Source organism: Mobula birostris, chromosome 2 (genome assembly GCF_030028105.1).
Source record: "Mobula birostris isolate sMobBir1 chromosome 2, sMobBir1.hap1, whole genome shotgun sequence".
In the NCBI taxonomy this organism is placed as follows: domain Eukaryota; kingdom Metazoa; phylum Chordata; class Chondrichthyes; order Myliobatiformes; family Myliobatidae; genus Mobula; species Mobula birostris.
The window spans coordinates 77,067,619-77,080,337 of NC_092371.1; the positions used below are offsets into that span (position 1 = coordinate 77,067,619).

Consider the following 12,719-nt stretch of genomic DNA (forward strand, 5'->3'; position numbering starts at 1 on the left):
TGAATGGGCAATACCCTTTTCAATTAAGTTTGGCCTTATCATTGTTATGTTTTATAGCTTCAAAACATTAAACTAATTAAAAGGAAGATACAGGAGTCCAAAATGAGGGTCTAACTTCAGGTTTACTTTAAACGAGGTGTGCATGTATCATATGGGAACATAATGACTTATGCAGTTCAAGTATTTTTACATGTAACCTGTAATTAATTATTTAAATGGACAACACTGCTTAATGATTCTCTCTCTCTCTCTCTCTCCCTACCTATCTCTATATATATAAAAGATTATGAGGACACTTAGTCCTCGTTTATTGTCATTTAGAAATGCATGCATTAAAAATGATACAATGTTCCTCCAGTATGGTATCACAAGAAACACAGGACAAACCAAGACTAAAACTGACAAAACCACATAATTATAACATACAGTTACAACAGTGCAAAGCAATACTGTAATTTGATAAAGAGCAGACCATGGGCACAGTAAAAAAAAGTCTCAAAGTCCCGATAGCCCCACCATCTCACGCAGACGGTAGAATGGAGAAACTCTCCCTGCCATGAACTTCCAAGCGCCACAAGCTTGCCGATGCAGCACCACTGGAAGCACCCGACCACAGCCGACTTTGAGTACGTCCAAAAACTTCGAGCCTCCGACCAGCCCTCTGACACCGAGCACTGAGCACCACCTCTGCCGAGTGCTTCAACCCTGCCCCGGCTGCTGAGCAACAAGCAAAGCCGAGGACTCGGGGCCTTCCCCTCCGGAGATTCTGGATCACACAGTAGCAGCAGCAGTGAAGCAGGCATTTCAGAAGTTTCACCAGATGTTCCTCCGTGCTCTCACGTCTGTCTCCATCAAATCAGGATTGTGCACGGCACCCTACTTGACAGACATCACCACTGGAGTGGCCGCTGCGAGCTGCGTCGCGCCGCCATCTTCTCCTTCCACCGATTTTATATATCTATATATATGTGTGTGTGTGTACACACTCATACATACATACACATACACACACATGTACACATACAGTTTTTTTTCTATATTATCATGTATTACATTGTACTGCTGCTGCAATGTTAACAATTTTCTCGACATATTCCGGTGATATTAAACCTAATTCAGATTCTGAAACTAAAATATTAACTACATCTTCTTGTAGCTAGAATCAGTCAGGAGGTACAGAAGCCTGAATTGAATTGAAAAGAATAGCTGTCTCCCTTTGACCATTCAGTTCTTGAACCAACCTGCACAATGCTAATCACTAGCTCAGTATAGCAGCACTTTGACCACATCGTTCTACAATGGACTTTGAGTTTCTTTGTTCTTGCTTCTATAATTTTATATAGATTTTTTCTCTTGTGCATATTGTGTATCTGAAGTTATGTGCATGTGATGCTGCTGCGGGTTAGTTTATCGTTGCACCTGTGCATAGATGGACTTGCGCCAATGGCTTATATATCCAAATTTTGACTTTTCCAAATTTCAGTTTCACATTTAGATTCATGTATTTACCATGCGTACATCGAAACTTACAGAGAAATACTTTGTTTGTGTTAACAACCAACACAACCCAAGTGTGTGCTGGGGGCAGCCCGCAAGTGTCACCACGCGTTCTGCCACCAACAAAGCATGTCCACAATGTTCATCAAATAATCAATAACATGCAGAACAAGCACCTTACTCCCTGCCACCTACCCACGCACCCACTCACACAGAAAGACAGTCCTCCGACCCCAGGATAGGCAGCTTCCGGACATTCAGCCTCCAGTGGATTTGCAGAGTCGTGGACATGGGGCTTCCAACTTCCCCAGTGGTCCGGCAGACATACACACCCCCCCAGGACTTGGGCCATTGGGCCTCGATGTCTGGAATTCCGAGCAATCTTCAGGCTTTGCTCTTTTATCAACCTCAGGTCGAGCTGATGACAGGACCCTGAACTCCAATCCTTCAACTCTGAATTCACCAATTTATTCTGATGAGCACACTACTCTAAACAACTAAGTGTGTAAGTCAAACTTTGTACACTTTGACATTGTAGCCTGCACCCATTGCACTGTGTGTGTGTGTGTGTGTGTGTGTGTGTGTGTGTGTGTGTGTGTGTGTGTGTGTGTGCCTGCGTAGGTGGTCATGTACATGTTGTTGTAGACGTATGTAAAGTCCATGCAGCAAAGCCTGGTCCTTATACATCTTGGACCAATTTGCCAGTGAACTAACCCTTGCTCTAACAGGTCCTTTCAACAGCTGATGGGTAAAGGCTACCCCATGTTAAAATGAGCTCACACACAGGCGCCTTTTACTCAGCATCGAAGTGCTTGAAATGAAGGGGAAGAAGGAAATGGTGAGGTGTTAGACTCTCTGCTCCTTTGCGCACAAAGAATGTGCTGGCATTGGAGACGGTCCAGAGGAGGTTCACAAGAATGATCCCAGGAATGAAAAAGTTAATGTATGAGGAGTCTTTGATGGTTCTGGACTTGAGTTTAGAAGGACGAGGGGGGATTTCATTGAAACCTACAGAACATTGAAAGAACTAGACAGAGTGGACGTGGAGAGGATGTTTCCAATAGTGGAAGTGTGTAGACCAAAGTGCTAATCTCAGAATAGAAGGATGGCCCTTTAGAACAGAGATGAAGATAAATTTCTTTAGCAAGAGGGTGATGAATCTGCTGAATTTGTTGCTACAGATGGCTGTGGAGACAAAGTTATTGGACATATTTAAATTGGAGGTTGATAGGTTCCTAATTAGTAAGGGTGTCAAAGGTTATAGGGAGAAGGCAGAAAAAGAGGTTGAGTGGGAAAATAAATCAGCCATGATGGAATGGCAGAGCAGACTCGATGGGCCGAGTGGCCTAATTCTGCTCCTATGTCTTATGGTGCTATGGTCTTAAACTTGGGAAATGCCAGTAGCCTCCACGAGATGGGGGCAGTGGCCTGCATCAGTCCAGGGATGCCCTGTAGTATGGCCCACACGGATGGAGAATTGCATGAGGCAGAATTCAGCAAAGCAAATTCCACAGCCGGTGTCAGATCAGATCAGATCAGATTAGTATTTTGGCATGTACAGCAGAGTGCAATTAATTCCTTGCTCACATAAAGCTTGCAGAATAGATGGTGTGTGTACTGATATTAAATCCAACAATAAATATTGTGATGAACATAAAACAATAGAATAGGGTGAGGTACATTGGAAAAGATTAGCATTATTTGTCACAGGAACATCGAAATATCCAGTGAAAGGCATCAATTGCATCAACAAATGACACTGTTCAAGGACGTGCTGGGGGAAGCTCGTGAGGGTCGCCATGCTTCTGGTGTAGACGGCGTACCCACACTTTACTAATCTGCACGCCTGGAATGTAGGAGGAAACCAGAGCAACTGGAGGAAACCACGCAGTCATGGAGAGAATGTGGCAACTCCTCACAGACAGTGGTGGGAATCAAACCTGTGTCGCCAGTACTATAATAGGCTTGCGCTGACTGCTATGGTATGGGATGGTCGTGCAGTCTGAGGTAGTGCAAAAAGAAATGTTAAAGTGACAATAATGGAATAACTGACAGAGGCGGAATAAAGGGACAGAGAATGTGCCAGCATCAGAAAAAAATAATTGAACTGTGATCAGAGAAAGATGGGCGTAGAGGCCTGGAGGAGAGCAGCAGGAGGCTGAAGAAGGCCACCAGGGTATAGCCCTGCTCAGCACCCACAGCTTCATCTCCAAAAGACATTCGGGTTAGAGTCAGTAATTTGCAGGCATGCTATATTGGTGATGAAAGCTTGCAAGCTGCTTCCAGCACATATTTACTTTACTTTATTGTCACCAAACAATTGGTACTAGAACGTACAATCATCACAGCGATATTTGATTCTGCACTTCGCACTCCCTGGAGTACAGATCAATAATAAATAGTAAAAATTTAAATTATAAATCATAAATAGAAAATAGAAAAGGTAACGTAAGGTAGTGCAAAAAAATCCAAGAGGCAGGTCCAGATATTTGGAGAGTATGGCCCAGATCCGGGTCAGGATCCGTTCAGCAGTCTTATCACAGTTAGAAAGAAGCTGTTCCCAAATCTGGCCGTACGAGTCTTCAAGCTCCTGAGCCTTCTCCCGGAGGGAAGAGGGACGAAAAGTGTGTTGGCTGGGTGAGTCATGTCCTTGATTATCCTGGCAGCACTGCTCCGACAGCGTGCGGTGTAAAGTGAGTCCAAGGACGGAACATGGACCATGTTGGTCGTTGACACAAACGGTGTATTTCACTGTATGTTTCCGATGTACATGTGACAAATAAAGCTAATCCCAGTGTCACCTGAACAGAGGGCATTGAATCTCATTCTTGGCATGGTACTCAAGGAACTCCCTGATAAATGGATTGGTGTGTAACGCCCTGGTTCACATTCTTACTGTTATGCTGTAGGAATTTCATTTAGCAGTTCTGTAAGAGTGGTCTGTTCTGCTGTCAGCCTGTTTGGGTTATTGTTGAAGATAGGGGATGATGAGGAATGTGTCCCATTCAATTAGGATGGTGGAAGTGGAAGGAGATTTTTCTGGTGAAGGACACTAAGGTTGGGCTTGGGGCTTTCGTTCAGTAGGAGATGAAGAGAGATGACACAGGACAGAACAGGTCGTAGGATTCAACCTGGAATTGGGACCGTGATTGGATGAAGCCAAGTGCCGAGATCGATTGAGGTTCAGTGAATATGGTGAAATGCTGAGCTCCAACTTGTGCACATGTGACTGTTTAATTAAAATGGACCCTTTTCTTTTTGCTTTTCTTTACTAACCCTTTAGTTAAGTTAAGATTCATAAATTTAATTCCTTTAATCGTATGCAGTATGTTGTCTGTTACTTCTTGGCACTGAGTTGTAACAGGGTTGCAAATTACACAGCATCCACACAAACCGAGGTTTGGGGTGGGGAAGCCGTCTGGGAGACTGGAGAGTGTCTTTCCTAGAGTTACGCAGCCAAGGAAACCAGGGGCTTTCAGGTAGATAGATACATAGATAGATAGGTAAATGGATATCTTGATAGATGGATAGACATATAGATAGATAGCTTGATAGATTGATAAATAGATAGAATGCTTAATAGATTGAAGGAGGAAAGGAAGAAAGGAAGAAGAGAGATTTTTTATAAGAAACTGGCAAAGTCAAAGTGCCCAAAATAAGCCACACTGCAGCCTACCAGAACACCTGCTTTTATTTGTAATCCAAGGATGTATGAAACCCTGTTTTAATTATCTCAATAGTCTGTTATGATATTTCAGTATTTTCTAAATTCACTTAAGGAACCCAGACTTCTGCCTAAAATACATATCCGTGAGCATCCCCACATCACGGGTTGCAGGGTACCGGGCTCCTCTTTATGAGGAGCCGAGGAACAGTTCCTTTCAGTTCAGTTCGTTTTCAGGGTAGCACGGTAGCGTAGCAGTTGGAGTAAGACAATTATGGTGCCAATGACTTGGGTTCGGTTTGCTGCCACTCTTTGTAAGGAGTTTGTACGTTCTCCCTGTGGGTTTCCTCCAGGTGCTCTGGTTTCCTCCCACAGTCCAAAGACGTACAGGTTAATAGGTTAATTGGTCACATGGATGTAATTGGGTGGTGTGGATGCCTTGGGCGGGAAGTGCTGCATCACTAAATAAATACAAAAGAATAAGGAGTATTTCATTCCTAGTAAAGAGTACTCTTGGCGACTGTAAGTGGGCTCTGTCCATTGGGCTTGCTGGGTTTCCCATCTGCTCTGACATGCAGGATGTTCCTGACTAGACTAGCACTAGCTTGTCTCCTTGTGTGAATGTGAGAGGTGACTCCCTCTCCCTGCGGTCTTCCCCTCCTCTGCTGAAGCCAAAATCTCACCGAAGGCTTGGTCCTTGCAGAGTGAAGTGCTAAGAGATGTGGAAATTCTGGTAAGCCTCCCAATCAGGAATCGCCCAGAGACTATAAGACCGTAAGATAAAGAAGCAGAATTAGGCTATTTGGCCCATCGAGCCTGCTCCACCATTTCATCATGTCTGATCCATTTCCCTCTCAGCCCCAATCTCCTGCCTTCTCCCCATAGCCCTTCATGCCCTTTACTAATGAAGAATCTATCAACCTCTGTCTTAAATATACCCAAAGACTTGGCCTCCATAGCCACCTGTGGCAATGAATTCCACAGATTCACCACTGTCTGGCTAAGGAAATTCCTCCTCATCTCTGTTCTAAAAGGATGTCCCTCTATTCTGAGGCTGTGTCCTCTGGTCTTAGGTCCTGTTTTAGAGCTGGTGTCCTTTTGACCAATTTGGCATTTTTGTTTTTGCAGGACACTTGGGTCTATGTGGAAACACACCAAAAAAATCCAGGGGCAATCCCATTTCTCTGCATTCCCTTTGGACCATCTTAGGGCATGATTCTGATATCTAGGACCCCTTTGCGGTACTTTGAAATGGATAATGAGATCCTTTCTACCTCAATTCCTCTGGGGTTTTTCCAATTGCAGTGAATTTTTTTTCAATTCTTTCACCCTCTCTGGCTTCCAGCTGACTCACTCAGTTGCCATGGCAACACTAAGAATTATGGTCCAATTATTTATTTATTGAGCAATGTAATTTCACTACTAGATGGAGCATGCTTTCAATGGTAAGTATTTTTTAATAGATGAACTGAAATTGATAATCAATCTTATCACTGCTTCAAGAGGCAAATTAGTTATCATTGATCTGCATTTGATGTTGAGGCCATTTATCTGCTGACTCCTGGTTTAGTGTATTCAGCAGCAGTACTTGAGTTTAAGCCAAATAGACTCTCAACAATAATGAAAGCATCTCTCTTGCAAGAGAATCAGAATCAGGTTTAATATCACTGGCATATGTCGTGAAATTTGTTGTCTTTGCAGCAGCAGTGCAGTGCATTAATAAAAGAGGAAAAAATTGTGAATTACAGTAAATATATACAGGTACTATATATATATGTAGTAGTGCAAAAATAACAAAAATTGAGGTAGTGTTCATGGATTCAATGTCAAGAAAGCAAGAAAGGAACAGAGAAAGCGAGAAGTGGGGAGCAGAGAAAGAGAACAAACAAATTCAATGGAGTGTGGGGAAGGGACAGGAGAGCAAGAGCAGAGTCGGAAATGGGTACAGAAGAAAACAGAGAGAAGCAGAAAGGAGAGGAGAACAGAAAGGGAGAGAGGGAGCAGACGGGGAGGACAGAGCGAGGAAAACAGAGGGGGCAAAGAGATAGTGACAGAAGGAGAAACAGTGAGGGGGCAGAGAGAAACAGATAACAAAAGAAGGGCAGAAGATGACCAGGAAAGAGAAAAGACAGAGTGAATGAGAGAGAATGATTCAGAGAGACACGGGAAGAACAGAGATAGACCCTCTGTGTAAAGAACTATGTCGTCATCTCAAAGGGAGGGGGGGTCCTAACATTGAGACTCAGGAATTACTTAAGTTAGAGGAAACAGTTCTTCATGATCTACCATCAATCGCTCCTCAAAAGCTGAATATTTCACTGAGATACCCTCTCCTTTTTCTAAACTTCAGTTTATTAATTTATTTATGATTTATTTTCTGGCCCTTGGAGCCGAGCCACCCAGCGATCCCCCGACTTAATCCGAGCCTAATCACGGGACAATTTACAACAATCAATTAACTTACCGACAGGTACATCTTTGGACTATGGGAGGAAACCAGAGCACCCAGAGGAAACCCACGTGGTCACGGGGAGAACGTACGGGTTCCTCACAGCCAGCAGCGGGTTGCTGGTACTGTAAAGCATTATGTGAGCCACTGTGCTACCATGCCACCCCAGTGTGGCCCAGTTTTAACTCCTCCAACCAGGACAAGCCCCTTTACCTCAACAATCAACTCAGCAAAGCCACACGGTGCTGTAGGGTAGACGGGGCCTGTCCCTGGTACTGAGACTGCACTGCCCATGATGCTCCCAGTAGAACTATTCGGCACGCTGTACAACTGCCGCATGATTTTGTTCAGTACGGCTCTCGCTGCCTTGCAATAATGATTCAGATTCACATTTCTTTATCACACATACATGGAAGCATTCAGTAAAATGCGTTGTTTGTGTCAATGGCCAAGAGTATGCTGGGGGCAGCCTGCAGGGCTCTTGTTGCAGATTGTCTATAAACCAACTTGATGTGTATGAAAGAACACAAGGAATTGCTACGGTGCAGAAGGCCGCTCTTCAGTCCAATGAGTTGATGATGACCCTCTCCTCAGCCTCATCAGTACCAGTCCTGTAGCCTGGCAGGTTACTTTCCCTCAGCAACACATACAAAATGCTGGAGGAGCTCAGTGGGCCAGTCAGCATCTATGAAGAGTTGATGTTTATCCTCAAATGCCTTTCTAATTTTCCTTCAAAGTTCCTGATTGTTCCCTTTTCGCTCTTCCTTGCAGGCAGTGAATTGCAGTTCATAACCACACGGTGTAAAAGAACCTCTCCATCACATTTCTGCTTGTTTTTCTCATTTTTTGGATTTGTGTCTCCATTCTGTGAACAAAGTACATCTTCCCACCCAATCTGGAACTCAAGGTCATTTATTGATTGATTGATTGATTTAGCGATACAGTGTGGAGTTGGCCCCTCTGGCCCTTTGAGCCGCAGCACCCCAGTAACCCCCCCACAACTCCGATTAACTAGCCCAATCACGGGACAGTTTACAATGACCAATTAACCTACCCGGTATGTTTTTGGACTGTGGGAGAAAATGGGAGCACCTGTGGAAACCCCACTCATTCGACAGGGAGGATGGTCGGAGACTTGTTACAGAACGGTGCCAGAATTGAATTCCGAACTCCAGAACAGCTGAGCTGTAATAGCATTGCACTAACCACTACGCTACCGTGGTAACCATGTCAGCCTCTATCAAATCTTCTCCATGGAGAATGATACTTACTTTCCCGTCAAGGCTTATGGTCTTACGGTGTCCAACTGAAATCCTTTGTCCATTGCCCCTTTCTTGAATATTCCTACTTCATGCTGACCAGAATTACCTAGTTGTTGCTAGTTGGGGCACAGCGTAGCGTAGTGGTTAGCGTGGTGTTACTACGGCTCAGGGTGCTGGAGCTTGGTGCTATCTGTAAACAGTTTGTACAGTTTCCCTGTAAACCTATGGGTTTCTCCGGGTGCTTCAGTTTCCCCCCACAGTCCAAAGACGTACCATCAGTAGGTTCATTGGTCATTGTAAATTGTCCTATGGTTAAGCTAGGGTTAAATCGGGGGATTTTGTGCAGCGTGGCTCATTGGGCTAGAAAGGCCTGTTCCATGCTGTATCTCTAAATAAAAATTAATAAAATAAATAAATACTTAGTTTTTAATGCCGATACAATAAGTGTTCAGTTTTGTTACAATGCATTGGCTGTTGTCATTGTGTGAGATTAATGTTTACAATCTTACTGTTTGCAGATATTTCGAAGGGCAGACAAGAATGGTGAGTTGAGGAAATATTCTATTCAATAGCTAAATGTTATATCTCTCTTGTGTTTATTATTTCAGTAGCTGTTATCTCTGTTCCGTAAAATTTTACAGCAATAATTGACTGCAGGAGCATGAGAACTGTATACTAAACTCAGCACACTAACAGTATATCACACACAGTATACTAACAGTATATCACACACAGTATGCTAACAGTGTATCACACACAGTATACTAACAGTATACCACACACAGTATTCTAACAGTATACAACACACAATATACGAACAGTATATCACACCCAGTATACTAACCTCTTCCTATAGATCCTGCCTGGCCTGCTGCGTTCACCAGCAACTTTGATGTGTTTTGCTGATACATGTATGCTTTAATGACCAGCTCTTGTGTGAATGTATTAGACTGGGCTAAAACCTACCAAATGCTCCAAAACCCTGTGGATAATTTTACAACCTCCCTTCCCTACCTCTTACAGATGATGGAAAATTATCCTTCGATGAGTTTAAAGCCTACTTTGCTGATGGCGTCTTGAGCACCGATGAATTACGGGAGCTGTTTCACAAGATCGACAAACACCACACTGAGTAAGTACCATGCAGCGGAGCATGTGGTAGAATTGGTGTTGCGTTGTTTTCTGTGGATTCTGCCTGGGTAGTTCACAGGGAGGACAGGAGAAGTGGGGGCTGTTGTTTCTGATTGATTGGGCCGACCATGGATGTTGCATCCTAGCTGTCTAGGTATGCAAGCCGGGGCAGTACGATATGGAGAGCAAGCTGTTGCCCATGTAGCAGGCTTCCCCTCTCCACACAATTGATGAATCCAAGGGAACAGCAGAGACCGGTACAGTTTGGCACCAGTGGCATCGCAGGAGTTGCCAGTCAGCATTGAACTCAACGTAAGGTTGCTTTATGGACTCCAGCTCTGGATTTTTCCTTGGGGTTTACTCCTGAAGACTTCCCCATGAGTGGCTATTGCCACAAGGTAGCGGAGGTTTGAAATCAGAGTTTTCCTTCTCCTAAATTAACTGCCTACCACGGCTGACAAGCCCCATCTGCCCCGAGTGACTGGCTTTAAAGTGTCAGTAACCTGCCTTTGCCCCAGCTCCTGTCAGTAGAAATAGTTTTGCCAGGCTTGGTAGCTAAGCCACACGTGAAGGCCAGGAGCTGGACCTGGTTGTCAGAGGCTATTTGAGGTGCGCGCCATTGGGAGCATTTAATAGGTAGTGGGAGCTTTTTCCCATTACCACTCCTGGCTATGACAACCTTAAGGAACTTGAAACTAATAAGAAAAAAGAATTACTGAATGTGGAGAGAGAGAAGAACCAAATTCTGCCATTAGTAGGAACAAACTTAAGGACACATGTCAATCTTCAGAACTTAATAATATTATGGGGACTTGTTCATATCTAGGGAGAGTCCTAGACAAGTCGGGTGTTCATAACCCAGAAAAGGCACGTACTATCTAACATCGAAAAGAAGTGAATTAAAGGTAAGCATAATATCCAGTAGCCCGGAACATCTGCCAGACCAGCACCACTAAAACCCTGAGAGCCCCTGATTATCAGAGTTGCTACAGCATTGATGCATGATGTCAGGGAACAAAAAAAAATAGTGGCGGTTTGCAGCAGTCTTCTCCAGAAAAACACACTTCTGGTGTCAGACGTGTGAAAACTGATCGGAAGGTTTTTGTTAGGAAAAGCTATTAATGGTTACAGAACAGATGTAGAAGTTCAGGAAGATAGCCAACAATACCTCTGTTCTGTAAACAGATAATAATAGTGCTGGGATTAAGATAGAGGTGATCTAACTGAACCCTGGGTTAAGCTTAAAGAGTCGAACATCCTATCCATTGTTCCCAGGTTCACGGTTTACTGTTTATTCACAGGAACAGATGGCAGATCCATCCCACTAGACCTCTGAACAGTTCTTTGTATGTACAGACTGTATTTACACTCAGTGGCCACTTTTTAAGGTACATCTGTACACCTGCTTGTTAATGCAAATATCTAATCAGCCAATCATGTGGCAGCAACTCAATGCACAAAACATGCAGACATGGTCAAGAGGTTCAGCTGTCGTTCAGACCAAACATCAGAATGGGGTAGAAATGTGACCTAAGTCACTTTGACTGTGGAATGATTGTTGGTGCTCTGGTCTGGTCACTTGTCTGAGTGCTACCGGTACCATGTAACCCAGTACTACCTGTCACATAGTCGGGTGGTCGCTGACTAAACCGGCTCCCCCACCAGGCTTGCCTGGTGAGGACAGTGGCTAGGCATCCTGCAGGACGAAAAACAAGACCTGTCAAAGGTGGATGAACCCTCTCATAGGGTCAACGACCATCCAGCAAACATGTGCCGTGAAGTGCGGAAAGGGCTTCCCTTGCATTGAAGCTTGGTCCGGCCATTCTCTGCAACAGAACATCCCCCAGCCGTCTTGGACCCCACCATGCTGCTGGATCCGAGAGGGGATGTCGAGAGGGTGGGTCTGGACCTGTGCAACCCCCTACTCACCTAAAATCCACTCACGCACACGCTGTTCCTCTGAGGAGTGGGGTAAACCCCACTAACTGACTGAAAGGAACCGTCATCATCCTATGGGATAGATAGCCAGAGAGATTGTTGGTGCCAGATGGGGTGGTTTGAGAATCTCAGAAACTGCTGATCTCTTGGGATTTTCATAGACAACATTCCTTAGAGTTTACAGAGGAAGGTGTAAGAAGCAAAACAACATCCAGTGAGCGGCAGATCTGTGGGCAAAAACGCCTTGTTTATGAGAGAGGTCAGAGGAGAATGGCGAGATTGGTTCAAGCTGACAGGTGACTCAAATAACCACGCATCAAAACGGCGCTGTGCAGAAGAGCATCTCTGCACACATAATGCTTCAAGCTGGAGTGGATGGGCTACAGCAGTAGGGACCATGAACATACACTCAGTGGCTACTTTATTCAGTACCTCCTGTCGGTCAGAGGGTTGTAACTTGGGAAGGAGCTGAACACACTTGCCTAGGTTTCTTGTTCTGTTCCAAAGAGGGAATAGACTGAGGGATCGTGATGAGAGGATCTGTAGGGTTACACGTAGGATATGTTTTGGTAACACAGGACTGATAAAACTGCACGGAGACAGAACTTGAAGAACTTCTACCTCACAGTACCAGAGACTCAGGTTAACCCTGGCCTCCGGTGTGATCTGCAGAGAGCGTCCATGTTCTCCCTGACGCCCTGTGGGTTTCCTCTGGGTGCTCGGCCTTCCTCCTGTATCCAATAGACAGCAGATTGGTAGGTTAATTAGTGACTGAGAA

The 12,719-nt window shown here is 44.5% G+C and overlaps 1 protein-coding gene across 3 annotated transcripts in view; it reads left to right on the top strand.

Moving 5' to 3' along the window:
- LOC140187828 (N-terminal EF-hand calcium-binding protein 1-like) overlaps window positions 1-12,719 on the top strand; it is a 198,934-nt gene that overhangs the window by 95,545 nt on the left and 90,670 nt on the right. For all 3 annotated transcript variants that reach the window (XM_072243620.1, XM_072243631.1, XM_072243626.1), the window contains 2 exons: window positions 9,391-9,415; window positions 9,896-10,004. In XM_072243620.1, coding sequence (XP_072099721.1) covers window positions 9,391-9,415; window positions 9,896-10,004 — 134 coding nt within the window. The remainder of the gene's footprint in view (window positions 1-9,390; window positions 9,416-9,895; window positions 10,005-12,719) is intronic.